The sequence below is a fragment of the Oryctolagus cuniculus genome, chromosome 16 (assembly GCF_051225735.1).
Source record: "Oryctolagus cuniculus isolate XC-2025 breed Fujian yellow rabbit chromosome 16, ASM5122573v1, whole genome shotgun sequence".
NCBI lineage: Eukaryota > Metazoa > Chordata > Mammalia > Lagomorpha > Leporidae > Oryctolagus > Oryctolagus cuniculus.
In genome coordinates this window covers 18,129,589-18,155,997 of record NC_142882.1, presented here as the reverse complement: position 1 = coordinate 18,155,997, position 26,409 = coordinate 18,129,589, and the positions used below count along the sequence as shown (strand labels likewise).

The window sequence follows — 26,409 nt, the reverse complement described above, 5'->3', positions numbered from 1 at the left end:
TCTTGGCGCTCTTGGCGGGCGGAACCCGACCCGACAGGATAGAGCTTATTGATTGGCTGCCGGGGCAGCAGTTCCCGCCTGCCCGAGCCGTTCCCGGAAGGCCGCACGACCCTCATGCGGAAGCGTCTGGCCGCTGTGCAGGTTACTTGTGGGAGGAGGAGGAGGCGGTGGTACCCGTGCTGTTGCCATAACAACGCAGTTGCCTTGGTGACGAGCAGCTCAGTGCCCGAAGCCTAAGTTTGGCTTCTCCAGCCTCCCTCTTCCCACCTGCTTCCTCCAGATGTCCAAAGCCAACCCGGCCTCGCTGGGCTAAACCATGTTCCCCCCGCGGGCCCCTTGGAATCTACTTATTTCCTCTCACTCTGGCTGCTTCCTCCTCCCGGGCGAGGAGAGCGCGAGAGGAGGCGCAGGTGGGAGAAGCATGAGCTGCTGCGGGGGTGGCCGGGAGGGCCGTGGGCTGCAGGTGAACAAGGGAGCGCTTTATCGGTGTGCCAGTTCAAGACCTAGCTCCTCCACTTCTGATCTGGCTTCCAGCTAATGCACCTGGGAAGACAGCGGATTATAGTCCCTGCACCCACATGGGTGCCCCTTAACAACATCGAGGCTCAGAGACGTGGCTCAGGGAAAACACAGAGGCAGGACGAGGTAGGAGGCCAAGGGCGCTGCGGAGCCACCTTGCTTGGGGGTGAGGGAGTGCGAGCAAGTTACTGAACCCCCGTGCTTCAAGTCCTCCGATTGCAAAGTCGGAGGAAGCAATACTACCACTTCCTCTGTCTGATGCGATGGTTAAGGAGTGGTCCCTATAAAGCACTCAAAACACTTCCTAGCCCACAGCTAAGATATGTTAAGTATTAAACGATACTGTTGGCCAGGTTAAAAAAAAAAAAGTCATAGTTCATTGTAGCAACTGTAATGTGTATGAAAGCATGACAAAACAAAAGGGTCAACAGAGAAAATTACTTTTAAAGAATCTTTTATGGAGGCCGGCGCCACGGCTCACTAGGCTAATCCTCCGCCTGCGGCGCCGGCACACCGGGTTCTAGTCCCGGTCGGGGCGCCGGATTCTGTCCCGGTTGCCCCTCTTCCAGGCCAGCTCTCTGCTGTGGCCAGGGAGTGCAGTGGAGGATGGCCCAGGTGCTTGGGCCCTGCACCCCATGGGAGACCAGGAAAAGCACCTGGCTCCTGGCTTCTGCCATCGGATCAGCGCGGTGCGCCGGCAGCAGCGCGCCGGCCGTGGCGGCCATTGGAGGGTGAACCAACGGCAAAGGAAGACCTTTCTCTCTGTCTCTCTCTCTCACTGTCCACTCTGCCTGTCAAAAAAATAAATAAATAAAAAAAATTATAGGCTTATATCACAGCAAATTTATAGATTCATTAAGATGTTGACTACCAGTGGTGATACAAGTCAAATGACCAAAAAATGAAGAACTTTTTAATGTTTTCAAGCACATCTTAGCATAATAATTGTAAAAGATAATTGGAGTTGCAAAAATAGATTTCACCCAGCTGGCAAATGGGCTAGCATTTGACACAGCAGAACGGAAGTTTTCACTTAGGAGCAGTTTTGTTCTCCAGGGGACATCTGGTGATGTCTTGACAGTTATGGCTGTCACAAAGGGAGGAAGGGACAATTTAGTGGGTAGAGGCTGTGGAGACTGCTGCACATCCTGCAAGGCACGGGCCAGCTCCCCACAGCTCAGAATTCCCCAACCCCAAATGTCAGCATTGCCACAGCAGAGAAACCCTGCCATGGAATAATCCTCAAAGCTAGGAAATCAACAGCGGTGTGAACCTCTTCACTAACACTGGTTCCATCTTCCCACTGTTCTGTAATGCTTCAGGATGGGCTTGTCTCACGCCAGCTCGCGGTGGGACTGAGGGTGTGTGTGGACCCTGGACTCCTCGCTCTGCATCACACCAGGTGGCTGATGATGTTCAAAATGCATTGCTGATTGCATTTAAGCTGTCTACTGCTGCAGAGAAAAACTGCCCTTCATGCAGGGAGTAACACCTATTTCAGTGTGTGTGGGTCAGGAATCTAGCTAGGCACAATGTAGCTCACGTCAGCAGGGTGGCTGTGGCCTCCTCTGATGGCTGGACTGGGGTAAGATCTACCTCCAAGCCAGTTCCTGTGGCTGCTGGCAGGAGTCAGCTGCTAATGGCATGCTGACTAAGTTCAAGAAATTTTTAAATCCATAGTTTTTTCATAGTATACATTTTCCATAAACCTTTTGAAGACCCCACATAGGTATGGACTTCAAAAAATTTTGCACCAACATAAACTTACCTTTTAATTCTATTTTCCATGGACCCCTCTTTTTTTTTTTTTTTTTTAAGATTTATTTATTTGAAAGACAGAGTTAGAGAGAGAGAGAGGTCTTCCATTCATTGGTTCACTCCTCAGATGGGTGCAATGGCTGGAGCCAGGCCGATCCGAAGCCAGGAGCCAGGAGCTTGTTCCAGTCCTCCCACACAGGTGCAGGGGCCCATATTCTGCTTTCCCAGGCCATAGCAGAGAGCTAGATCGGAAGTGGAGCAGCCAGGACTCAAACCGGTGCCCATATGGGATGCTGGCACCATAGGCAGTGGCTTCACCTGCTATGCCACAGTGCTGACCCCTCCATTTCTCCTTTTGTAATAAATAAATACTTTAAGGAAGGCACTTTAACACCTACCAGTGCATTCTGCCACCAGCAATCACTAGTATGTTGAACCGGGGGGATCTTGGGAGAGAGGAGGAGCAGTCCAAACTTTAACATCAGCAGGGTCAGTACAGAACAGGGAAGAATGGATGGAGCAAAGTTCTGCATGCTGCTCTGGGGAAGGGCTCCAGAAAGGGGCTAGGCCCAGGTCCCTCTCCTACCCTGCAGTCAGGGCCGAGGTCAACACCAGGATCTGTGGCCAGGGGCCAGGTAGAGCCGTCGGTCTTCTCTGTACTCACACCCAGAGGAAGAAGACTGGAGACAGCACTGACACTACGTACCAGGCATCTCTGTCTTAACCGTGTTACCTTACTGAGACGTGAGTACCATCAAGGTGCCCCTTTGTGGAGGAGGCAAGAGGATGACCTTGACTTCCCTGAACCCCACTGCTATAATCCATCAAAATTCAAACCCACGCGGTCTTTTTTCTTTTTAAAAGATTTACTTATTTCTTTGAAAGAGCTGCAGCAAAGGAGAGAGGAGAGGAGAAAGAGGAAGGAAGGAGGGAGAGAGGGAGGGAAGGAGGGAGGGAGGGAGGGAGGGAGAGAGAGAGAGAGATTGAGAGAGAGAGAGAGAGATTGAGAGAGAGAATCTTCCATCCACTGGTTCACTCCCCAAATGGCCACATCAGGTGGGCCAGGCTGAAGCCAGGAGCCAGATGCTCATATGTGGGTGCAGAGGCCCAAGTACTTGGGCCATCCTCTGCTGCTTTCCTAGGCACATTAGCAGGGAGCTGGATCAGAAGTGGAGCAGCCAGGACTCGAACTGGTGCCCATATGGGATGCTGACCCTGCAGGCGGAGACTTAACCTATGCCACAGCACTGGCCCCAAGGGTGGTCTGACTCTTGAGGCTACGCTCCTATAGCCTGTACCACACTGCCTCCTCTGTCCACTGCCAGGAACTGTAATGCTCAAATATGCTTTATCTCACCTTTCACCACACACCAGTGAAGTAGACATGGTTCGTTCCAGTTTGGTTAAGGCAAGAAGGTTGTCTTAGCCCATTTTCTGTGGCTATAACCCCAAATACCAGAGTCTGGGTACCTTTTTTTTTTTTTTTTTTTTTTTTTTTTTGGACAAGCAGAGTGGACAGTGAGGGAGAGAGACAGAGAGAAAGGTCTTCCTTTTTCTGTTGGTTCACCCCCCAATGGCTGCTGCGGCCAGCACACCGTGCTGATCCAAAGCCAGGAGCCAGGTGCTTCCTCCTGGTCACCCATGGGGTGCAGGGCCCAAGCACTTGGGCCATCCTCCACTGCACTCCCGGGCCACAGCAGAGAGCTGGCCTGGAAGAGGGGCAACCGGGACAGAATCCGGCGCCCCGACTGGGACTAGAACCTGGTGTGCTGGCGCCGCTAGGCGGAGGATTAGCCTAGTGAGCCACGGCGCCGGCCTGGTGAAGGCCTTTTTGCAAGGGCAACATGTGGACAGCCAGAGTGGCTCTGACCACAGGCCTCCTCTCAACATAATCCATTCACCCACGAGTGGATCCACTCCTTTGTGAGGGGCAGAGACCTCACGACCTAATCACCTCGGGACGGTCCCGCCTCCCAGTTCCTCCCTGGGAAGGTTAAGTTCCACAGGGCTCAGTGTGCGTCCCCGTCCAATGTCTGCTACTGTAACAAAGTACCTGAGGCAAGGCAACTTCACAGAGAAGTTCAGCTCGCAGTTTTGGAAACAGACAGTGCAAACAGCACAGCACAGGTTCTGCTGAGGACTCCCCTCACTGTGCCCCCCTCCCCCGACAGATGGCACTGACAGCGCCCGTGGGAGACCAAGGGATCATCTTGTGACAGGGAGCCAGAGAGGCTGGGGCCCCATGACCCCTTCTGAGGGTGTGCCCCACTTGACCTCAGGGCCGCCCGCTAGGTCTCACCTCTTAGAGGTCCCACTGCCTCTCAGCACCACCACACTAAGGACCAAGCTCCCAACGCAGGATCTCTCAGGGGACACAGTCAAACCATAACCGAATCTGGTGGAGATGACATTCCACCCATCGTCTGTCCGAATCCTGAACCTATACTCCTCATTCTGTGACAGCAACTGTCCCTACCCAGCGGCCTCTTGATCTGTTAGCATGACGGTAATTCCAAGGTCTCGTGGATTCCAGAGCTCTGGCTGCAACTTTATTTTTTTTGTTTGTTTTTGTTCTATTTATTTGAAAGGCAGAGATACAGAGAGACTGTCCATCCACTGGTTCATTGCAAATGGCTGCAACAGCCAGGGCTGGGCCAGGCCAAGGCCAGGAGCTCAGAGCTCTTCTGGGTCTCCCACATGGGGGACAGGCACCCAAGGACTTGGGGCCATCTTCCGGTGCATTGGCAGGGAGCTGGCTCTCAAATCGATGCCCATGTGGGATGCCAGCACCGCAGGCGCTGGCGGCGGCTTTATCCACTGTGCTGCAACGCCACCCACCCCCGACCTAGCCTGAGCTGTCACTGAGCAGCTGCATGCGGACAGAGCTACAGACAAGACCGACAGCAACCCCCGTCCCCCGTGAGCCTGCTCTCATGCAAAGATGACAACACAGCAGCATCTAGGCTTTTATTAATGTGAGTTTTTAAAAACAAGCGTCCATACCCGTGCAGGGGTGCGGGTGGGGCAGGAGGGCGCAGCGGGGGGCAGGAATTCTGCTCTATTGGTAATAAAGCTCCAGGTTCATCCCATCGTGGATTTCATCTGAAGTAACCGCGTTAAGGAATCCTCGTGGTGTGCCCCCCCTCCATCCCTCTCACCCACTCAGCTCAGTCACAGTGGCCTCAGGACACTGGGGCAAAGGAAGCGGCCTTGGGCCGGGCCATTTTGATTTGCAGAGGATCCCGGCTGTCAAAACGTGCACGCTGCTTATGCACAACAGACACGCCGGGTCTCCCGCCACCCTGACCTCCCGTCCAACACCCAGGTGTCCCAGTCACAAATAACTTGCCTGAAGTGTCAAACTATTTCACCAGTCCAATCACCCTCCTCCCCGGCAAAACAACCGCGCGGCTCTCCTGTCCCAGGCATGCACTATGTGCCACGCATCACGCACCTTACGTGTGCAGTCTCTGGCACTAAGCAGACACAGGGCTGAACCCGAGGCTCTTCCACAAGAAATCAAAGGATACAGTCCCCCAGCGACACGTGGTCCTTGAAAATCGTGTACCTAGGGAATAGAGAGACTGGCTGAGGGAGCCCCGCCTAAGCTTCCCGGGGAGCTCACCGTCTTCTACCCTCGTCCCGCCCAGCCCGCGGCTCAACCGCTGCACTCACCACTTCTTAAGGACAATCTTGTTCCAACGGGTCCCCGTCTGGGCTGCGATCAGCTTCTTAAGGTCCCCGATGGTGTCATCGGTGCTGGGCCGCAGAGTTAAGGCAAAAAGGGAAGGAGAGAGAAAACGAGGAAGAGGGCGTTCCAGGGCTAAATGCGCTCTGCCAGGACCCCCATCGTCCCCTCTCCCCGGTTGAACGAAAACCACCCCCCCTGCAACACAGAGTTGCCTCCCTCAATGCCAAGGACGGCGGGGATCGCTGCCACCCGCTCCCTCCCGCTGTCGGTGGATACTTGCACTTAACGCGCACTTTCTTCCCCAGACGGTCGTTGCAAACAACCTCGATCATCCTGGCTGGAGCTACGGCAGGGAAGAGGGAGGCAGTCAGGACTTCCGGGGTTCCCTACGCCCCAGGAGCCCCAGCCCACAGGTCCCAGGCCCTAAGAACCCCCCGGTTAAGCCTTGCGTTCCTCCTCCCTAGCTCCCGGACCCGAATCCTCCCAGGTTCCAAGTCCTGGATCCCAACATCAAGGACCGCAGGCAGTCGCGTCTCCGCCCCTCCGGTCCTTTTAAAGGCTCAGCCCCACGACTCCCGGCCTCATCTCCCGCCAGCTCGCAGACCTTAGGCGACCAGGTCCCGACCACTTTCCCTGACCCTGGGCCTCTCTGTTTAATCCACTCACCTTAAATCTCAAACACGCAAGACGCCACAACCTCCTCGCTCGAGCACTAGACCCCGACCTGAGCGGACGCGAGGAGGCGGAAGCGGAAATAGGCAACCGGAAGTCGCCGTGCGCCCTGGGTGCCCGTCAACACCCGGTCGGGTTCTTCTGTATCGGGTCGGGCATTGTAGTTCCGAGGCTGGGCTAGGAGACACCGGCAGTGAGCGCGGGGCCGGTGTGTGGGTCCTGGCGGTTGCAGGGCCAGGGGCAGGGACTTGAAGACAGAGGTAGAGGGCAGGGGCCGGCGCCCTGCCCGTAGGAAGCCCGTGTCGGAGGCCTTTTGGCTGTGGGGAGACCCGAGCAGCTATGGGAAAGCCGCAGGTCATGGGGGTCGCGGCGGGGCGGTGGTCTTCGGTTCCTGAGCCCCGACAAGGCCTCTTAGTGCAGCTTAAGGGCAACGGGGAGCGGCGGTCGAGCCCTGCAGTCATCCCGCCCAGCTCCCTGACTGCGTCCAGCGCTGGGCCTCGTACGCGTTTTACTCTCCCGCCCACCGTCTCGGGCTGTCGCGCCGGCCCCGGCGACATCTGGGATGCTCGTCCTGGGCTGCCCGTCGCCCGGCCGGTGCCCGCGAGGAAGCTGGAAGTGGCACAACTGTGACACCTTCTGCTTCTGCATCCTCAGGGAGCGCTTTGCACGAGGCGCCAGGTTCGTTAGGGCTCCCATCCCTAATTTCAAGCAACAGCTGCCCATGGACCTGTTGAACAGAGCAGATGGGATTCCCAGTTTGCCAAGTCTAAATTGATTCACTCAGAAAGGAGGCCACCGCCTTTTCTTTTCAAAGATGTATTTATTTATTTGAAAGTGTTGCACAGAGAGAGGAGAGGCAGAGAGAAACAGAGGTTTTTTTTTTTTTAATTTTTTTTTTGACAGGCAGAGTGGACAGTGAGTGAGAGAGACAGAGAGAAAGGTCTTCCTTTTGCCGTTGGTTCACCCTCCAATGGCTGCCGCGGCCGGCGCACCGCGCTGATCCGATGGCAGGAGCCAGGTGCTTCTCCTGGTCTCCCATGGGGTGCAGGGGCCCAAGCACTTGGGCCATCCTCTACTGCACTCCCGGGCCACAGCAGAGAGCTGGCCTGGAAGAGGGGCAACCGGGACAGAATCCGGCGCCCCGACCGGGACTAGAACCCGGTGTGCCGGCGCTGCAAGGCGGAGGATTAGCCTAGTGAGCCGCAGCGAGAGAGAGGTTTTTCATCTGCTGGGTCACTCCCCCAGTTGACCACAACAGCAGGAACTGAGTTGAGCTGAAGCCAGGAGCTTCCTCCGGATCTCTCACGTGGGTGGAGCACTTGGGCCATCTTCTGCTGCTTTCCCAGGCATATTAGCAGAAAGCTGGATCATAAGAGGAGTAGCCGGGACTCGAACTAGCACCCATATGGAATGCCAGCACTGTAGGCGGAAGCTTAACTTACTGTGCCACAGTGCTGGCCTCACAAAGACTAATTTCTGTTTTGCTACCTTGTAGGCTCAGGGATAACACGTCACAGCTTTGGCCCAGCATTCTCCAGCCCCTGCAGGGTCCCTCTGATTGGGCTTTCTTTGTGGAAAACTCATTCAGACTGGAGACATGAGCTTTAGGTCCAGACAGATGAGTGAAACCCCAACCTCACTCTTTAATAATGATCTGGACGACCTAAGACAAGACACTTGAACTTCCCTCTCATTCTCCTCCTCTGTGGAAACGGGACAGCAGTTCCCAGCCGGTGTTTGTAAGGACTGGTCCTGGACCGTGTGATGCTGTGAAATACACGTTTGGTCTTCCCCCCTAGTTTCCGGGCATCCAACTTCTGAAATCCTTGCATTTCTGAGTGACAGTGTCTCTTTGTGCACTAGCAAGTTGGCAGCTGGTTGGCTGCCCCTCAGTAGCTTCAGGATGTGTGGGGGCCTGGTCATAGGCCAGACCAGGGCAGGGCTAGAGGGCTGCGATTTTGAGCGGCACACCCTGGTCCCTGGGGAGGGGAGAGAGGCTGAAGCATGGAGGACTCCCCCCCCCCCCCAGAGGACAGGGTCAGGAGAGCTGGCTGGTGAACAGGTTCCTAGAAGGATGTGGAGGTTCTGCAACTCTTCCCCCGCACCTTGCCCTGTACAACCCTTCATCTGTAAAGAAACTACGTTTCTTTGAGTTCTGAGAGCCCCTCAAGCAAATTAGTCCACCGAGGCGAGGGTTGTGGGAACCCTGATAGCATAGGCCAGATCAGCCAGGGCTCGTGATTGGCATTGGAAGTGGGGGACAGCCTTGAGGTCTGAGACCTGAGCCTATGGGATCTGATGCTGTCTCCAGGGATATCATGTCTGAATTGAACTGAATGCGGTGACATTCCTCTGGCTGGCGTCCCCTGCAGAATTGCTTGCTTGCTTGCTTTGTGTGTGCGTCGGGGAACGAGCCCCACGCACGTGGGGTCAGAAGTCCTCTGATTTGGTTGGTGTGGTGTAAGAGCAGAGGAGAAAGCAGTTTGGTGTTTGTCCAACTCAGACATCCCATTAAAGAGTTTGCAGAAGGAACAGAGAGGGGTGGAGGGGAGGTTGGAAGTAGCACATCATGGCAGTACTGAGTGGTTACCACTAGATGGCAGAATTGCTGAGCGTTTCATTTTTCCTTTAAAGCCTTTTGGTGTGTTTTCTGTTTTCAACACTGAAAACAAATTACTTTGTAATAGAGGAGAGGAGTAATTTTTGTTTTGTAAATATTTGTTTATTTTAAGATTTATTTTATTTGAAAGCGGAGATACACAGAGAGATATATTTTCCACCTGCTGGTTCATTCCTCAGATGGCTGCAATGGCCAGGGCTGGGCCAGGCCAAAGCCAGGAGCTTCTTCCAGGTCTCCCATGTGAGTGGCATGAACCCAAAAACTTGGGCCATCTTCTGCTGCTTTCCCAGGCCATTAGCAAGGAGCTGGATCAGAAGTGGAACAGCTAGAACACAAACTGGCACCCATATGGGATGCTGGCATTGCAGGTGGTGGCTTTATCCACTGTGCCACAGTGTTGGTCCCAAGATTTATTTATTTATTTGAAAGGCAGAATTAGAGAGGGAGATATAGAAAGAAAGAGATATATTTTATCTGCTGGTTCATTCCCCAAATGGTCACAACAGCCAAAGCCAGGAACCTGGAACTCCACCTGGGTCTCCCACTTGCGTGCAGGAACCCAAGCACTTGAGCCACCTTCCGCTGCTTTCCCAAGCACATTAGCAGGGAGCTCAATTGAAAGTAGAACCGCCATTTGGGATGTCCATTTGGGATGCCAACATTGCAGGTAGCAGCTTAACTTGCTACACCATCATGCGAGTCCTGTAGTTTTAAAAACATTTATTTTATTCATTTTTTAAAGATTTATTTATTTGAAAGAGTTACACAGAGAGGAGAGGGGGAGAGAGAGAGAGAGAAAGAGAGAGAGGGAGGTCTTCCATCCGCTGGTTCACTCCCCAAATGGCTACGACAGCCGGATTTGCACCAATCCGAAGCCAGGAGCCAGGAGCTTCTTCTGGGTCTCCTATGTGGGTGCATCTTGGGCCATCTTCTACTGCTTTCCCAGGCCGGTGCTTCAGGCCAGGGTATTAACCCACTGCGCCACAGCGCTGGCCCCTATTCATTTATTTGAAAGGCAAAGAGAGGGCCGGCGCTGTGGCTCACTAGGCCTGTGGCGCCGGCACCCCGGGTTCTAGTCCTGGTTGCTCCTCTTCCAGGCCAGCTCTCTGCTGTGGCCCAGGAAGGCAGTGGAGGATGGCCCAAGGGTTTGGGCTCCTGCACCCGCATGGGAGACCAGGAGGAAGCACCTGGCTCCTGGCTTCGGATCGGCGCAGCGCGCTGGCCGTAGTGGCCATCTGGGGGGTGAACCAATGGAAGGAAGACCTTTCTCTCTGTCTCTGTCTGTCTGTCTAACTCTACCTGTCCAAAAAAAAAAAAAAAAAGGTAAGTTTACAATATTTGAGTCAAAGACTACTCAAGTGTTGCAGTTGATTTCTCAACAATGTTGCAGTGGATTCCTTTCTGAGAGGAGGAGCGTGGTGGAGGCAAGAGGTGCAGAGTCACCACACAGACCCCGGAAGTTGGGTGAAAGCAGGCCTGAGGCGAGCAGCCCGCAGACTCGTTTATTTCAGCTAGTACAACAGCTTATATAGTCAAGACTAGCCAATCCGGTCAAGGGGCGGTCTATGCCCCAACCAATCAAAGCCTGTTGCCAGGCAGTTTCCAAAGCCATCCAATCACAGCCTGTTGTCAGGCAGGCTCCGTTTGCCATGTGGGTTTCAAAGCCATTCCTGAGTAACTGATGCTGGCTTGCCAGTGGCCATCTTGGCATGGCCTTCTCATTCTACCACACTCAAGTACACGGTCATGGTGCAGGGCTGGGGGAGGGGAGCTGGAAAGGGGCAGTGAACGCTATGGCCTGGGATTGCTCCAGGCCTTGTTTCCCGGTTCCTTTTCTCTCTCCCACCCCTCTGCATGCTGGTGACGCACGAGATGGTTCTTAGGACTGTTTGTCACTGAGCCAGGTGGGACAGGGACCACTAAGTTCAGCAAAAAATTAAAGGCAACTCCATTACTCAGAGTTCACTAGAGGGGCGATAACCTTCGTGGTGCAAGGAGGTGCTCCCCACATGTGAGCATCTCGGTGGACAAGGCCCAGCTGTCAGCCCAGAATTCATAGTAACACAAGCTGTGAGGGGAGGGCCCGGGGGCCACAGGCATGAGGCGGCACTGCCCGCGCATGGCAGAGGCATCTGGGGCCACCGAGCAGTGTGCTGACCTGGCATCTGAAGGTTCTGGGCTTGTGGCCCTGGGCAAGTGACTTGACACCTAGACCTCAGCCCCCCGCTGTGGTATCGAACACTTGTGGCTATGGAACTCAAGCGAGCTAAACGGAGTAGGTGCCCCACACTAGCGGCTGCTTCATGCTTTTATTGCTGGTTGTCAGCCAGAAAGCCAGGCAAAGTCATGACCACAGTGTCCCAGGCAGAGGGAAGAGCCTGTACGTTCAGTTAGGAACCTCCTGGCTTCCAGCCACAGAACACCTACAGCTGCTCAGACAATGGTGCTTTGTCTCAGAACAGAACTTCTGAAAGTCGGCAGCCCTGGACCAACAGCTCGGAGATGTCTGGGGCTAGCGTCTCATGATTCTTTCGGGTTGTCCCTCCACGGTTGCAAGATGGTTGCAGAAACATGAAGCATTTTATCTGTGTTCTTGTGGGCAGAAAAATGTCAAAATGATTTATTACTACATATTTCAAACTTTCTTTTTAAGATTTATTTATTTGAAAGTCAGAGTTACACAGAGAAGCAGAGAGAGAGAGAGAGAGAGAGAGACAGAGAGAGAGGTCTTCCATCTGCTGGTTCACTCCCCAATTGGCCGCAATGGCTGGAGCTGCGCCAATCCGAAGCCAGGAGCTAGGAGCTTCTTCTGGGTCTCCTACGCAGGTGCAGGGGCCCAAGGACTTGGGCCATCTTCTACTGCTTTCCCAGGCTATAGCAGAGAGCTGGATTGGAAGTAGAGCAGCCAGGACTCGAACTGGCGCCCATATGGGATGCCGGTTAATGCAAGGCATTAACCCGCTGCGCCACACCTCCGGACCGCGAACTTTTTTTTGATTAAGGTACAACTGGTAAAAATTCAAGCAGTATAAAAGCGCAGCCTCCTGTGGTCTGCCAACCCTCCAGACCCCCAACCCAGTCCCTAAATTTCCTTTCTTTTAAGAATTATTTGTTTGTTTGAAACGCAGAGTGACAGGGGGAGAGACTTGAGAGAGATCTTTCATCCTCTGGCTAACACCCCAAATGGCTGGGCCAGGCCAAAGCCAGGAGCTCCATCCAGGTCCCCCATATGGGTGGCAGGGGCTCAAGCAGCTGGGCTGTCCTCCGCTTCTCTCCCCAGCACATTAGCAGGGAGCTGGGTGGGAAGTGGAGCAGCTGGGAGTTGAACTGGTGCTCTGATAAGGGGCACTGGCATCACAGACGGCAGCTTATCCCACTGAGACTTATTAATTTGAAGGCAAGATAGAGGGAGGGAGGGAGAGAGAGAGCAAGAGAGAGAGTGAGCTCCATCTGCTGGTTCAGCTGCCAATGGCTGCAGTGGCTAAGGCTAGACCAGGCTGAAGCCAGGAGCCAAGAGCTTCTTCCAGGTCTCCTACATGGGCGCAGGGGCCTAAGCACCTGGGCCATCTTCTGCTGCTTCTCCCAGTACATCAGCAGGGAGCTGGATAGGAAGTGGAGCAGTGAGGGACACTGACCAGTGCCCATTTGGAATGCCAGCACGGCAGGCAATGGCTTAGACTGCTGTGCCACACCAGCCCCCCCCCTTTTTTTTCTTTAAGCAAACAGTATCCTGGAGATTGTCTCAAATAGCACAGAAACGCCTGCCTCTTCTTGAAATTTTGAAATCTTAGGAGTGGGACTGCTGGGAGCCATACGTGGCACAGTGGGTTCAGCTGCCGCCTGTAATGCTGGCACCCACGTGATCCCACGTGAACCAGTTTCAGTCCTGGCTGCTTCGTTTCCTTCCAATCCAGCTCCCTACTAACGGACCTGGGAAAGCAGCAGAAGATGGCCTAAGTCCTTGGGCCCCCCACCAGCCATGTGGGAGACCCAGGTGAGTTCCAGGCTCCTGGCTTCGAACTGGCCTAGCTCCAGACATTGTGGCCATTTCTTTCTGTCTCTTCCCTCTTCCTCCACAAATCTGCCATTCAAATAAATTTTTTTAAAAAGTGGGCTTGTTGGATCTAACCATGCGTTCTGATGTTGGCAAACTGTGCTGAAAGAACTTGGATCAATTCTGCCCCCCGAGAGCCTCCCCTGCCCCCTGCGCTGTGAGAGGTTTTGCTTCCTAACAGCAAGGCCGGGGTGCCAAGGGGAGTATTTTCAAACACCTTAATCTCCCTGAATCTGATAGGTGAAACATCACAGTTTTACTTTTTGCTTATTTGTAGGTAGGTGAACATTCACAGCCTTTTCTTTTTTAAAAAACAGTTTCAGTGTCTCTAATTCTTGCTTGTGTGTGTATATATAAGAGCTTTAAAAATGTATTTATTGCCATTATAGTTTCTTGAAGCAGTAACAGCCAAACCAATTTAAAATTAAGCCTCCCATGTCTTCTGACTCATCAGACTTCTTCAAAATGCTCATGGAAATGTTTATTATGAAGAACAGAGGGCAGCAATATTTGGCCTAGCAATTAAGACTACATCCGGCCGGTGCCGCGGCTCAGTAGGCTAATCCTCCACCTATCGGCGCCGGCACACCGGGTTCTAGTCCCGGTCAGGGCACTGGATTCTGTCCCAGTTGCCCCTCTTCCAGGCCAGCCCTCTGCTGTGGCCCGGGAGTGCAGTGGAGGATGGCCCAGGTGCTTGGGCCCTGCACCCCATGGGAGACCAGGATAAGTACCTGACTCCTGCCATTGGATCAGCGTGGTGCACTGGCCGCAGCGCGCCGGCCACAGCGGCCATTGGAGGGTGAACAATGGCAAAAGGAAGACCTTTCTCTCTGTCTCTCTCTCTCTCACTGTCCACTCTGCCTGTCAAAAACACACACACACACACACACACACACACAACTACATCACCAGCTGGCTTCCCAACACTGACATCCCACATGGGCGTGGGCTCGAGTCCTGGCTGTCCCACTAACCACCCAGCCCCCTGCTAATGGATGGGGGGAAAGCAGTGGCACATGGCCCAAATGCTTGGGCCCTTGCACCAATGTGGGAGACCCTGGCTCCTGGCTTTGGCCTGGCCCAGCCCTGGCTGTTGCAGCCATATGGGGAGTGAGCCAGCAAAGGGAAGATCTCTCTGTCCCTCTTTCTCTCTAATTGTCAAATAAATAAATCTTAATAAATAAATAAAAAACTGCATCCTATCAATACGTCCCTAGGGTTTGGGTCCTAGCTGGGCTCCTGATTCCAGCTTCCTTTTTTTTTTTTAAAAAAAAAATTTATTTATTTGAAAGGTGGAGCTACAGAGAGGGAGGGAGGGAGAGAGAGAGAGAGAGAGGTCTTGCATCTGCTGGTTCACTCCCCAAATGGCTGCAACGGCCGGAGCTGCATTGATCCGAAGCCAGGAGCCAGGAGCTTCCTCCTGGTCTCCCACACGGGCGCAGGGGCCCAAGGACTTGGGCCATCCTTCACTGCTTTCCCAGGCCATAGCAGAGAGCTGGATCAGAAGTGGAGCAGCCGGGTCTCGAACCGGCGCCCATATGGGATGCCCGCACTGCAAACGGCAGGTTTACCCGCTCTGCCACAGTGCCAGCCCTTCCAGCTTCCTTAATGTGCACCCTGGGATGCACTAGATGGTGGCTCGAGTAGCTGGGTCCCTGCCACCCACATGGGAGACCTGGACTGAGTTCTCAGCTCCTGGCTTAGGACTGGCCCTGCCCTGGCTGTTGCAGGTGTTTGGGGCGTGAACCAACAAATGAAAGAACTTTCTCTGTGCTTTCAAAAGCAAACACAAACTCTACAAAGATTTCAAGCTTTCTTGCACCAAAATAAACTTTTAATTCCATTTCCCCCAATACAGTACTCCGGTGCATACAATGTGTGTACATCTATATTTATATAAACCTATGTGCAGTGTTGTAAAAGCAACTATGGAAGCAATCGGAATGTTAGCTAAATTTTAACTATCCTTACGAATTTCTGTTTTCGAACTTAGTGATATACTTGCTGGGAATGTCAACTGCGGAGAACAATTTGGACGTCCTTTGGACAAACTACCACTTACACAAATTTATCCTCTTGCGCAGGCATCGGAAAACATTAAGTAAAAAAAAAAAAAAAAAAAAGATAAAGGCTAGATCTCATTCTCTGCATGTCCTCAGTTCTCACGGAGCCTCGCCTGGCCGCTGCCCCGCCTTCCGGGCTGGGTCCCCGTCCCTGCCCCGCTCCCAGCCACGCCTCCAGGGCTGGAGCGTTGGGCTCTGCCCGGTGCAAAATCCTGCGCTGACCCCCACCGCGGGCCTCTTACCCGACCACGCCTTCCAGACTCGGTCCGCGGCTAGCCCCGCGCCTGACCACGCCCATCCCCGGCCTGGTCACGCCCCCTCCCTGGTCCCATCCCGCCCCGCCCCGCCTGACCCCAATGCGGGTCTCTCACCCTGAACACGCCTTCCAGGCTCGGTCCGCGGCTAGCCCCGCCACGCCCGCCTGACCACGCCCTGGTCCCGCCCATCCCCGGCCTGGTCACGCCCCCGCCCTGCCCTGACCCAGCCGCCGGCCTCTCATCCCGACCACGCCTTCCAGGCTCTGTCCGCACCCTGGCCCCGCCCCAGCCCCGCCTGGCCTGGGCCTCGCTCTGGTTCGCTGCGCACGCCCCCGCCCCGCCCTGCCTGACCCCGCCGCGGGTCTCTCGCCGCGACCACTCCTTCTAGGCTCGGTCCGCGGCTGGCCCCGCCACGTCCGCCTGACCACGCCCTGGACCCGCCCACCTCGGCCTGGCCATGTCCCGCCCTGGCCCCGCCCATCCCCGGCCTGGCCACGCCCACGCCCTGTCCTGACCCCGCCGCGGGCTTCTCACCCAGACCACGCCTTCCAGGCTCGGTCCGCGGCTGGCTCCGCCCCACCCGCATGGCCACGCCCCACAGGGCCTAGCCACTCCTCAGTCCCGGCCTGGTCCCGCCCCGCCCCGCTGGTCATGCCTCGCCCCACGCCGCCCTGCCTGGCCCCGCCCCGGTCCTGCCCCGCATGGCCACGCCCCACCGGGCCTGGCCCCGTCCCGGCCCTGCCCCGCCGGCCGCGCCTGGCCACGCCCCGCCCTGGTCTCGCCCATCCCCGGCCTGGCCGCGCCCATGCCCTGCCCTGACCCTGCCGCGGGCCTCTCACCCAGACCACGCCTTCCAGGCTCGGTCCGCAGCTTGCCCCGCCCCACCCGCATGGCCACGCCCCACCGGGCCTGGCCCCTCCCCGGACCCGCCCAGTCCCCGCCCCCGACCGCGCCTGGCCCCGCCCCGCCCCGCCCCGCCCCGGTGCCGCCCGCCCCGGCGTTCGGAATTTGCACCGACGCCCCGCCCTCAAGCACGGGCCGCGTCCGGGCCGCGCCTTCCACGTCAGGTGGTGGCCGTCAGATGCGCCTCCACCTCGGGCAGGTCCGCCCGCGGGACGCAGCCAGGGCCCCGCGGGAGGGAAGTCGGAGTTCGTGGCCGCCGCCCCTGTGGGCGACCCCCGAGCCCGCCCGGCCGCGGCCGTAGTCGGAAACGGAAGTGCGTGTCGGCGGGGCATCATGGCGACGCTGGCCGACCTGCCGGACTCGGTGTTTCTGGAGATCTTTTCATACCTCCCGGTCCGGGACCGCATCCGCATCTCCAGGTGCGGCCCGGGCCCCGGGGGCGCGGGGGGCGGCGGGTGGGGGGGCGCGCGGGGTGGGTCCCTGCGGGGCGGGGTCGTCTAATGGCCGGTCCCCTCCCCCAGGGTGTGTCACCATTGGAAGAGGCTGGTGGACGACCGCTGGCTGTGGCGACACGTCGACCTGACGCTGTACACGGTAGGCCGGGTCGGCGGCCGGGCCCGGACACGCCTCCCTCCCGGGGGCCACCTCTTCCCTGCTGCTGCGGGCCTCGGTGGCCGCGTCCTTGAAATGGGGCTAAGGAATCGGCCCCGCCTCGCGGAGGTCGAGCGGGGAAAGGGCCGGGAGCCGCGACTGGCGCTCCCACCGGGCATACAGCAAGCGCCAATGTGTGCTCGCACTGCCAGACGGTCTTAATGCCGACCACTGCTTATGGGGAGGTTACTTCCTCACGGCTTTCCAGAATAAGAGAGAGAGAGAGACAGACCTCCCATGTGCTGGTTCACTCCCCCGATGGTCACAATGACCAGGGCTGGGCCAGGTCGGACCCAGGAGCCAAGAGCTTCATCCGGGTCTCCCACGTGGCTGCAGGGCCCCAAGGACTCAGGCCATCCTCCGTTGCTTTCCCAAGTGCATTAGCAGGGAGCTGACTGAAAAGTGGAGCAGCTGGGACTTGAACCTGCGCCATCATGGGATGCCGGCATCATAGGCAGTGGCTTAACCCTGTCAGCAGACCCTAGCATTGGTTCCTAAACATAATACACACACAGAACCCAAAATTCAGAATAGGCCTAGTAGTTAGGATGCTGGCTGGGACATCTGCGTTCCCCATCTGCTTGCCTGGGTTTCCCTCCCAGCTCTGGTTCTTGCATCCAGCTTCCTACTGATAGCAGACCTGGGTGGTGACTGTGACGGCTCAAGTAGTTGGGTCCCGGCCACCCATGTGGGAGACTTGGATTGAGTCCCCACGCTCCTGGCATTGGCCTGACCAGCCCTTCCTCTTACGGGCATTTGGGGAGTGAACCAGCAGATGGGAGCTGTTTTTGTCTTTCTGCCTCTCAAATAATAAAAATTAATATGAAAGTGTGAAAAGAAAGGGGTAAAACACTGGTGGGTTGCTTTGCTTTTTGACTTACTCTGAAGGGGGCGAGAATCTGCTGTGTTGGCAAAGACGGGTGTCTTGGGATTGCTCCTTCAGTGGATTTGTTCAAAGCCCTAGCAGTCAGACGATGGGGGAGACTGGTGGAGAAAGGAAACCCTGCTGGGGCATGTCTGTCTGCGGCGGGCCAGGGACCGTGGAAGCCCCGTCCCTCTTACCCCGTCACCCCCCTCCGTGGCTCTTCCAGATGCGGCCCAAAGTCTTGTGGCACCTCCTGCGCCGGTACATGGCATCCCGGCTCCACTCCCTGCGGATGGGAGGTTACCTGCTTTCCGGCTCCCAGGCCCCCCAGCTGTCCCCCGCCCTGCTGCGGGCGCTGGGCCAGAAGTGCCCCAACCTGACGCGCCTTTGCTTGCACGTGGCCGACCTGAGCATGGTGCCCATCACAAGCCTGCCCTGCACCCTGAGGACCCTGGAGCTGCACAGCTGCGAGATCTCCATGGCCTGGCTCCTCAGGGAGCAGGACCCCACGGTGCTGCCCCTGCTCGAGTGCATCGTGCTGGACCGCGTGCCCGCCTTCCGGGACGAGCACCTGCAGGGCCTGACGCGCTTCCGCGCCCTGCGCTCGCTGGTGCTGGGCGGCACCTACCGCGTCACCGAGACCGGGCTGGATGCCAGCCTGCAGGAGCTGAACTACCTGCAGAGACTCGAGGTCCTGGGCTGCACCCTCTCGGCCGACAGCACCCTCCTGGCCATCAGCCGCCACCTCCGAGATGTGCGCAAGATCCGCCTGACCGTCAGGGGCCTGTCCGCCCCGGGCCTGGCGGCCCTGGAGGGCATGCCGGCCCTGGAGAGCCTGTGCCTGCAGGGCCCGCTCATCACCCCAGAGATGCCCTCCCCAGAAGAAATCGTCTCCTCTTGCCTTGCCATGCCCAAGCTCAGAGTCCTCGAGGTGCAGGGGCTGGGCTGGGAAGGCCAGGAGGCAGAGAGGGTTCTGTGTAAGGGGTTGCCCCATTGCATGGTCATCGTCAGGCCCTGCCCCAAAGTGTCCATGGACTGGTGGATGTGACCGTACCCCCCGTCACTGACAGCCATGCCAGCTGTCATTGAGCCTTACGCCCTCTGAAGAGCACCATGACAGGGCCAGCAGTGAGGCTCGGGGTGACCTGGAGCCACGGGTAGAGCTGACGCCTTGGGGCCTCCCGACAGCTGGAATCAGTGTTTGCGAGTTGTGTGGCCTCGGTGGGATCAGCCAGCCTCTGGGAGGCCCAGTTTTCCCGACTGGAACTAGATAAGATGGTTACTACCTCATGTTGCTGTTACCAAGACTTAAACCTCTAACAACCCGTGACCTCAGGAAGGCCTCCAGTGAAGGCTCATTGTCAGGGTCATCCACAGAGGCAGCCTGGACGCAGATGGGCAGGGTCGAGAGTTAGGGGGACCTGAGAGGTGGGGGCCCCTTGAAGTCTGGCAGTACTGTCTATGCATGCGCCCCCACATGCCTGCATGCCATTTGTGTTCCTACACGTGCTCAAGGACACAAGACAGGGCAAGGGGGGCTTACCGTTTGATGATTGCAGTATGAATAAAGGCTCTTAATTGTATTTTCTATAGTTTATATTCTGCCTTTTCTAAGTTTTCCACAGCACCAATTATTTTGCTATTAAAAAATTTTTTTTCCCAAAAAAGCATTCCGTGTACTCATTCAACAAATGTTTCTTTAGCATCTACTATTTCGCAGGCACTGGGGCCACAGCAGTGGATAAAACAGACGAGGCCCCTGCCTTCACGGAGCCCAGGGGTGAGAAGGCAGGGAGATAAAAAGGTAAACACATCCCTGGGAGAATTTGGGAGGCAATAGACCAGAGCACCAGCTGAGGCCCCTCTCGCCTGAGATCTGAGAGGTGAAGGGAAGCCGGCTATGGGAAGAGACCCTGAGATGGAAATGAACTTGGCGTTCTCCAGGAAGAGGAGGGAGGTCCCAGTGGCAGAGTGGGTGAAGGGGAGTGATGGGCATTTGGTGCAGTGGTGGGGATACTGCTTGGGTTGCTGGGATCTGGGTGCCTGGCTTTGAGTCCCGGCTCTGCTTATGATCCCGGCTTCTCGATACTGCACAAGGCAGCAGGTGATGGCGCCAGTGCAGGGGTCTCTGCCACCCATGTTGGGGACTTGGGTGCAGGCCCAGTGTCCTCGCTTTGTCCCAGGCCAGCTGCAGCTGGTGGAGGTATTTGGGGAGTGAGTCAGCAGATGGAAGATCTTGTCTGTCTCTCTCTCTGCCTCCCAAATGAGAATGGAAATAAATACATAGAATGAGCAGGGAGAGAAAGATGAAGGAAGTGAAGTGAGGGAGACAGGGCCCCCCAGGTGGCTGTGGCTTTAGGGATTCAGTAAGTTAGCAGCTGTTCTTTTGCTTGCCCTATCAGTTAGAACCACTTGAAAGCTGCAGGTGGGAGGCCATGAGCATTCGCCTGTGAGATGAGCATTACTTCTGATTTGAGCTGTTTTGGAGCCAGCCTTGTGGGTTTGCCACCTGGCTGGCAGGCCAGATGCCTCCTATGTGATGGGGGGGGGGGGGCTGAGAGAAGTTGAGGCAAGGGGTTTTCAAAGGCGAGTGTTACATAGATATTGTGAAACAATAACCTTTGGCCGCAGAAATTTGTAACTTGAGCAACATCGGTCCTTGGCTGAGTCGCAGGGCAAATGTTTTTGCAGAACTCCTCCCCCCTCCTTTTTAAAAGATTTATTTATTTGAAAGGCAGAGTTACAAAGAGAGAGGGGTGTTCCATCTGCTGGGTCACTCTCCAAATGGCCACAACAGCCAGGGCTGGGGCAGGCTGTAGCCAGGATCAGGAGCTTCTTACGGTCACCCACGTGGATACAGGACCCAACCACTTGGGTCATCTTCTGTTGCTTTCCCATGTGCATTAGCAGGGAACCGAATTGGAAGTGGAGCAGCTGGAACAAGAACCGGTGTCCATACGGGATGCCGGCATTGCGGGCGGCTGCTTTACCCAGTATACAACAATGCCAATCCCTGGAAGTCCCTTCTGTGTAGAGTAGTGGTGGCCTCTGCGTAAGCTCATGGCTCTGGCAGTCTTTTGTAATAGTTGCTATCAGACAATCATGCATTCATAACCTCCCAGCTTTATTTATTTATTTATCTATTAGGCTTAGCACAAGTGACTCCATCTTGATTCTGACAACTTTCATGTTCCAAGCTCACTCACCAGAGAGAAGCTGAAAATGTTCTTCCTCTGCTTTTCCCACTTGAGGGCAGAGTAGAAATTCCTTCTGCATTGGGCCACACGAGGACAGGGATATGAGTGTACCCCTGATGTGGCCATGGTTGGGGTCCAGTTGCCCAATGCTATGATCAGCCTAGCAGCTCCAGCCCAGGGCATCTGAGGGACTATGTTGAGGCAGGGGCAGAAGTCTCAGAGCTAGGGGAGCAGAGAGGGAGATGAAAGGAGGTCTGTGACACTGGCAAAGGGTGTCTGGAAAGCTTGGGTCTGCTTGGGGGAGTGTGACAGAGGGCACCACACCAACCCTGTGCCCCTACTATGGTTTGGTTTGAGTTTGTCCACCAAGGGCTTGTGTGTTGGAAATGTGGTTGTCAGCACTGGGAGGTAGCAGGAGGAAAATCAGTACAGGCTCTCTCTTCCTTTCCCTTCTGAATCTGAGACTAGTCACAGGAATTGGATGACGAAGGGTGGATTGGAGCAGGCAGCAGCGCCGAGGGGCCCCAGGGAACTTTGGTATTCAAGCCCTGAATTTGCCTGATGCACTCAGGCACGGAACAGCTGGTCGACCACAGGAAACTCCTCCTCTACCCGCCCCCACCCCCACCCCGCGCCCCACGCTTACTGCAGGCTCCAGCCTGGTCAAAATAGCCCCTCTCTGTGGCTGATTCTCAAGGGAGAGGGGACGGGCATGAACTGAACAAACCCATTCGATTCCTTCTTCCAAATCCACTAGTCAGAAAGTGTGTGAGTTTGTACAGGAAGAAAAGAGACCATTTTCCCTCTTGTCTCACATTATGGCAGTCAACATGGGAGACATCTGGGACCCCAAAACCTACGACCATTTCTCTCCACCAGTGGGCAAGCAAGCAGTGCTGCCGCAGCAGACGCCAGGGGGCGTGCCTTTTACCTCCGCTCTGGCTCCCTCTACCTGGACGTGCTGTCTTCCCACAGGTGAGGGCTCTGTCCTCAAGGTCAGTCCCCTACTTAGATGTCAGTAGCAAAATCCCAGGTACTGTTTTCCCATGCTTCTGAGTGACAGGCTATAAACTGGGTTTCCCACAATGCCCTTCTGAGGGTTGATTCATTTGCTCGGGTGACTCACAGAAATATGGGAGACATAATTGGTTTATTATAAAGAATATCACAAGGGGGCTGGTGTTGTGCTACAGCCAGTTAAGTCTTCCCTTGCAACGCCAGCATCCCGTATCAGAGTGCTGATTTGAGTTCTGGCTACTTTGCTTCTGATCCGGCTCCTGCTCATGTGCCTGGGAAAGCAGCAGATGATGGCCCAAGTGCTTGGGACCCTGCCACCCATGCAGGAGACCTGGATGGAGCTCCTGGCTCCTGGCATTGGCCTGGCCCAGACCTGGCCATTGTGGGCATCTGGGGAGTGAACGAGCAGATGGAAGAATTTTTCTCTCTGTTTCTCCCTGTACCTCTCTGCCACTCTGCCTTTCAAATAAATACCTCTTTAAAAAAAGAATATTACAAAATGATACAGGTGATGAGCTCCCAGGGAGAGGCACAGGAGAAGAGGCGCAGAGCTCCCATGCCCTCTCTGGGCCACCACCATCAGGAACCTCCATGTGCCCAGCTCTCCAGAAACTTCCAGACCCAGGGGGGCCTTCTGGGTCTTCATGGAGACTGCGTTGCACAGCCATGATTGTTATTGAACTGAGCGGGGAAACCCAGCAAGGTCCATCCATCCGGATCCCTCAGCATTCCTTTGTTCTGGGTATAGGGCAGGATGCTTCTGGAGTGAGGAGGGTCTTAGCATCTACTGTCTGCATTTCCACAACCCACCTTGGGGAGGGAGCTATGAGCCAGGATATAAAATATCGCCGTGGGTGTGTGCAGAGAGGGCATGATGGACACTGCAGCTGAGAGTCCGCCAACCTGGAAACAGGAAGTCAGATTTGCTCCCCAAGTCCCTAAACACACACACACACACACACACACACAGGATAAATAGAAGTTCAAGTGGAGAAACTCGGGGGTAATGTTTTCAACAAAACTAAGTGACACATTTTTCCGATGAGCCCCAAAATACAAAGAGATTGAGTACAAAGCCCCAAGAGCTACAAGGTCACCATAGCATTGGTGTCTGTCCAGGAAGGAGGAAGAAGAGGAGGAAGCCACAGGAGGTTATTGTTGAGTCGGAGAAGAGGAGGAGGAGGAGGAAGAGGGAAGGAAGAGGTGGCCAGAGTAGCTAGAGACGTTTCTGTTGAAGCTCATAGCTAGAATTCCAAAATAGTCAACAAGCATTGGCCATTGAGGGCCAATCTGCCAATAGCAGTTGAAACAGGGAGTTTTCACCCTTGCCAGGACTGGGTGAATGCAAGGAACTTATTGGAGCAAGGACGTAGGGGAATGGATTTCACAGTTTAGCCCCTGCAAATTCTCGACTGAGCTGGCCAGGATTATCATCTAAGGCAGAACCTCGCATCAAGCAGAAGCTGCTCAGATGGAATAAAAATCAAGCAAGAGAGGAAGAAAAGAGAGAGAAGACCTAGTCTAGCATGACCGAATAGAATTCTCTGCAATTACAGAAATGTTTTCCATCTCACACTGTGCCTTCAGCAGGAAGGTGCCTCTGGGTCTCAGTTTCCTCGTCTATCAAATGGTCGCTCCCCACCTTCTCCACCGCCCCACCCCCCAGCAAGCAGTAGGCAGATATTATAACACAAAGGTCCTGGGGCAGAAAAATGCTGTTGCTAGTGAAAGCGGTTGGTTTTAAAAGCGGCTGCTTGCGGTGACGTGGAGTACCCTCAGTCTCCGGCAGATGGCAGCACGTCACCTGCTTCGTCGTGTAGATTATCATGGGGGGGTGGGGGTTCAAAAGGGCCGGGAGAAAATGGAATCATTATTTTAGTGGAAAAAAAAAATTAGTACTGTGTGGATCTGCGAGGATCTTTTAAAGCATTCAAGGAGGGAAGAGCGGAGCCGCGGGGTCGCCCTGGGAATGCAGGTGGCGACGGCGTCCCCCGCAGACCCCGCACCTTCCCGAGGCGCGGCCACACCCGCGTGCAGAAGCAGAGAGACTCGCTCCCTGCCGGGACAGACACAAGCCCTTTAGGTTTGTGCTAGGCAAGCAGGAGGTGATCCGGGACTGGGGAGAAGAGGGTGCCCAGACGGGTGAGGGTCAGAAGTGACCGTGTCCCCAGACTCTGCCTATGGTGGACGTCCCACACCACCTGCAAGAATATCTTATTTTCTGGATGACGTTTGTGTCTATTATGTATTACACAGTCTCGCTGCTGCAAAGCCACAGCAGACTTGAGTCGCTGCGGAGGCCTGAATTATTCTGCGAGAGATGTCCTTGGGTTTAATTAACGGCCCTGCCCAAACTGAAATGGGGACGGGAGAGCCTTTGGCTCCACAGCCCCAGCCCCGCCTCCCCTAAAGCCTCTGCCTTTTTTCTTTTTTTAAAAAAAGATTTTATTTATTTATTTGAGAGGTAGAATTAATTACAGACAGAGAGAGGGAGAGACAGAGAGAAAAGTCTTCCATCTGCTGGTTCATTCTCCAAATGACCACAAAGATGGGTTGGGCCAGGCCAACATTAGGAGCCAGGACTTCTTCTGGGTCTGCCACGCACGTGCAGGGGCCTAAGGACTTGGACCATCTTCTACTGCTTTCCCAGGCCATCAGCAGGGAGCTGGATTGGAAGTGGAGCAGCCAGGACTTGAACTGGCACCCATATGGGATGCCAGCACTGTAGGTGGAGGCTTAGTCCACTATGCCACAGAGCTGGCCCCAAGCCTCTGCCTTTGATTCCAGATCACTTGCTTGCTGGACACTAAAGGGACCTGTCCCTTGGGTCAGCAGGGACCTGTGAAGCCTTCATGACCTGGCATTCATTCATTCATTCATTCATTTTTGCTCCCATCCTGCAGTTTTTCTAGTGGATTGTCAGAGCTTTTATAATTTCCTAACTATCCAAACCCCAACACTTCCCAACTTTCCAGAAACTTTTCAGGAAAGTTTTTCAACTGAAGGTACTGCTTGCAGCCTGTCACCCAGCGAGAGCCCAGCCATCACAACACATCCTTGGGTGCTCTCTTGAGAAAGGGATGCTGATCGTTGTAGCTTCAGCCTCTCCTGGCGTTTGGTGCTGGGCTCTCCCTGGTGATCTCAGAGATCCCGGGGCTCTTCCTCCCCACCCCTTGGCACAGTGACAGAGTGTCTTTAAGTTTAAGGTTTTCGATGGGACAGAGCCTGCCCGGGTGGTTATGGGTTATCTTGCTTGGTTGCTTCAGATCAGGGACTGTTCCTCTAAGAGAAACAAGTTATAGATATCAGCCTGCTTCTCCGGCTGTAACTGGCACATGTCTGGCTTCTGATTGCTTGCTTGTTGATAATGGTCAAGGCCACCAAAATGTAGTTGTTGCTTTAAAACACCCCCACCACAGCAACTCGGGGCTGTCTTCTCCAGACTTGCTCTGGGAGAGGGCAGTCGACAGCTGGCTAATAAAGACTCCTAATTTGCCCTCAAAGGTCTTGCTGTGTTTGAATCCGTGTGCCCCAGGACAACACTCCCCTGTGGTTCTGTGTAGGGATTGGGTGAGAGAAACTGTTGCTGCCTGCCCCCCTTCCCTCTGGCGCCACTGTTTCCAGTTTTACTATTGCAACAAAATGTTTCATGCTGTCTTTTCAAAAAACAAAACCATTCATGGAAAATGCATACTCTGAAAAAATTACACACAGACTTAAACCATTTTTGCACCAAAATAAACTTCTTTTTAAATTAAACAAACTGTTTAACAGGCACAGAGACGGGGATCTCCTACCCCAGTGCCTGCAATGGCTGACGTTGGGAATGAGGAACTCAGTCTAGGTCACTCATGTGCTTGGCAGGGATCCAACGACTTGATCCATCACTGCCGCCTCCAAGGGTCTGTATTAGCAGGAACTGGAATCAGGATCAGGAGCCAGAAATGAAACCAGGCACTTGGACATGGATTCTAGGAGTCTTAACTAGTGTTTTAACCACAAAGGGGGAGAGGGGGGAGGGAGGGAGGGAGGGGGAGAGAGAGAGAGAGAGAGAGAGAGAGAGAGAGAGAGAGAGTCTTCCATCCACCTGTTCACTCACTCCTCAGATGGTCTCAATGGCCAGGGTTGGGCCAGGGTGACGC

At 55.1% G+C, this 26,409-nt stretch overlaps 2 protein-coding genes and 1 long non-coding RNA gene across 3 annotated transcripts; 1 reads left to right on the top strand and 2 right to left on the bottom strand.

Annotated features, from left to right (window-relative positions):
* Nucleotides 1–5,230: 5,230 nt before the first annotated feature.
* UBL5 (ubiquitin like 5) lies at nt 5,231–6,694 on the bottom strand. The gene is made up of 5 exons (XM_017338783.4): nt 6,635–6,694; nt 6,245–6,311; nt 5,953–6,036; nt 5,808–5,845; nt 5,231–5,379 (listed from the first exon to the last, which is right to left on the bottom strand). Exons 2-5 carry the CDS (start codon nt 6,298–6,300, stop codon nt 5,336–5,338), a joined length of 222 nt encoding a protein of 73 aa, XP_017194272.1. The 5' UTR covers nt 6,301–6,311; nt 6,635–6,694; the 3' UTR covers nt 5,231–5,335.
* A 5,159-nt stretch (nt 6,695–11,853) lies between these two features.
* On the bottom strand, nt 11,854–15,829 carry LOC149121566 (uncharacterized). Its single transcript, XR_016223361.1, has 2 exons — nt 15,749–15,829; nt 11,854–12,145 (listed from the first exon to the last, which is right to left on the bottom strand). It is a non-coding gene; the product is annotated as an uncharacterized LOC149121566 (long non-coding RNA).
* Nucleotides 15,830–16,633: 804 nt separating this feature from the next.
* On the top strand, nt 16,634–19,720 carry FBXL12 (F-box and leucine rich repeat protein 12). Its single transcript, XM_051838094.3, has 3 exons — nt 16,634–16,956; nt 17,059–17,131; nt 18,280–19,720. Exons 1-3 carry the CDS (start codon nt 16,871–16,873, stop codon nt 19,099–19,101), a joined length of 981 nt encoding a protein of 326 aa, XP_051694054.1. The 5' UTR covers nt 16,634–16,870; the 3' UTR covers nt 19,102–19,720.
* The last annotated feature ends 6,689 nt before the right edge of the window (nt 19,721–26,409 follow it).

Bases quoted from the DNA above. Each gene is read 5' to 3' on its own strand.
- UBL5 (XM_017338783.4), bottom strand. From the start codon at position 6,300: ATGATCGAGGTTGTTTGCAACGACCGTCTGGGGAAGAAAGTGCGCGTT. The intron at 6,037-6,244 runs GTATCCACCGAC...TCTGCGGCCCAG, and splicing joins AAAGTGCGCGTTAAGTGCAA to CACCGATGACACCATCGGGG. The intron at 5,846-5,952 runs GTGAGTGCAGCG...TCTATTCCCTAG, and splicing joins AAGATTGTCCTTAAGAAGTG to GTACACGATTTTCAAGGACC.
- FBXL12 (XM_051838094.3), top strand. From the start codon at position 16,871: ATGGCGACGCTGGCCGACCTGCCGGACTCGGTGTTTCTGGAGATCTTT. The intron at 16,957-17,058 runs GTGCGGCCCGGG...CCCCTCCCCCAG, and splicing joins GACCGCATCCGCATCTCCAG to GGTGTGTCACCATTGGAAGA. The intron at 17,132-18,279 runs GTAGGCCGGGTC...TGGCTCTTCCAG, and splicing joins TCGACCTGACGCTGTACACG to ATGCGGCCCAAAGTCTTGTG.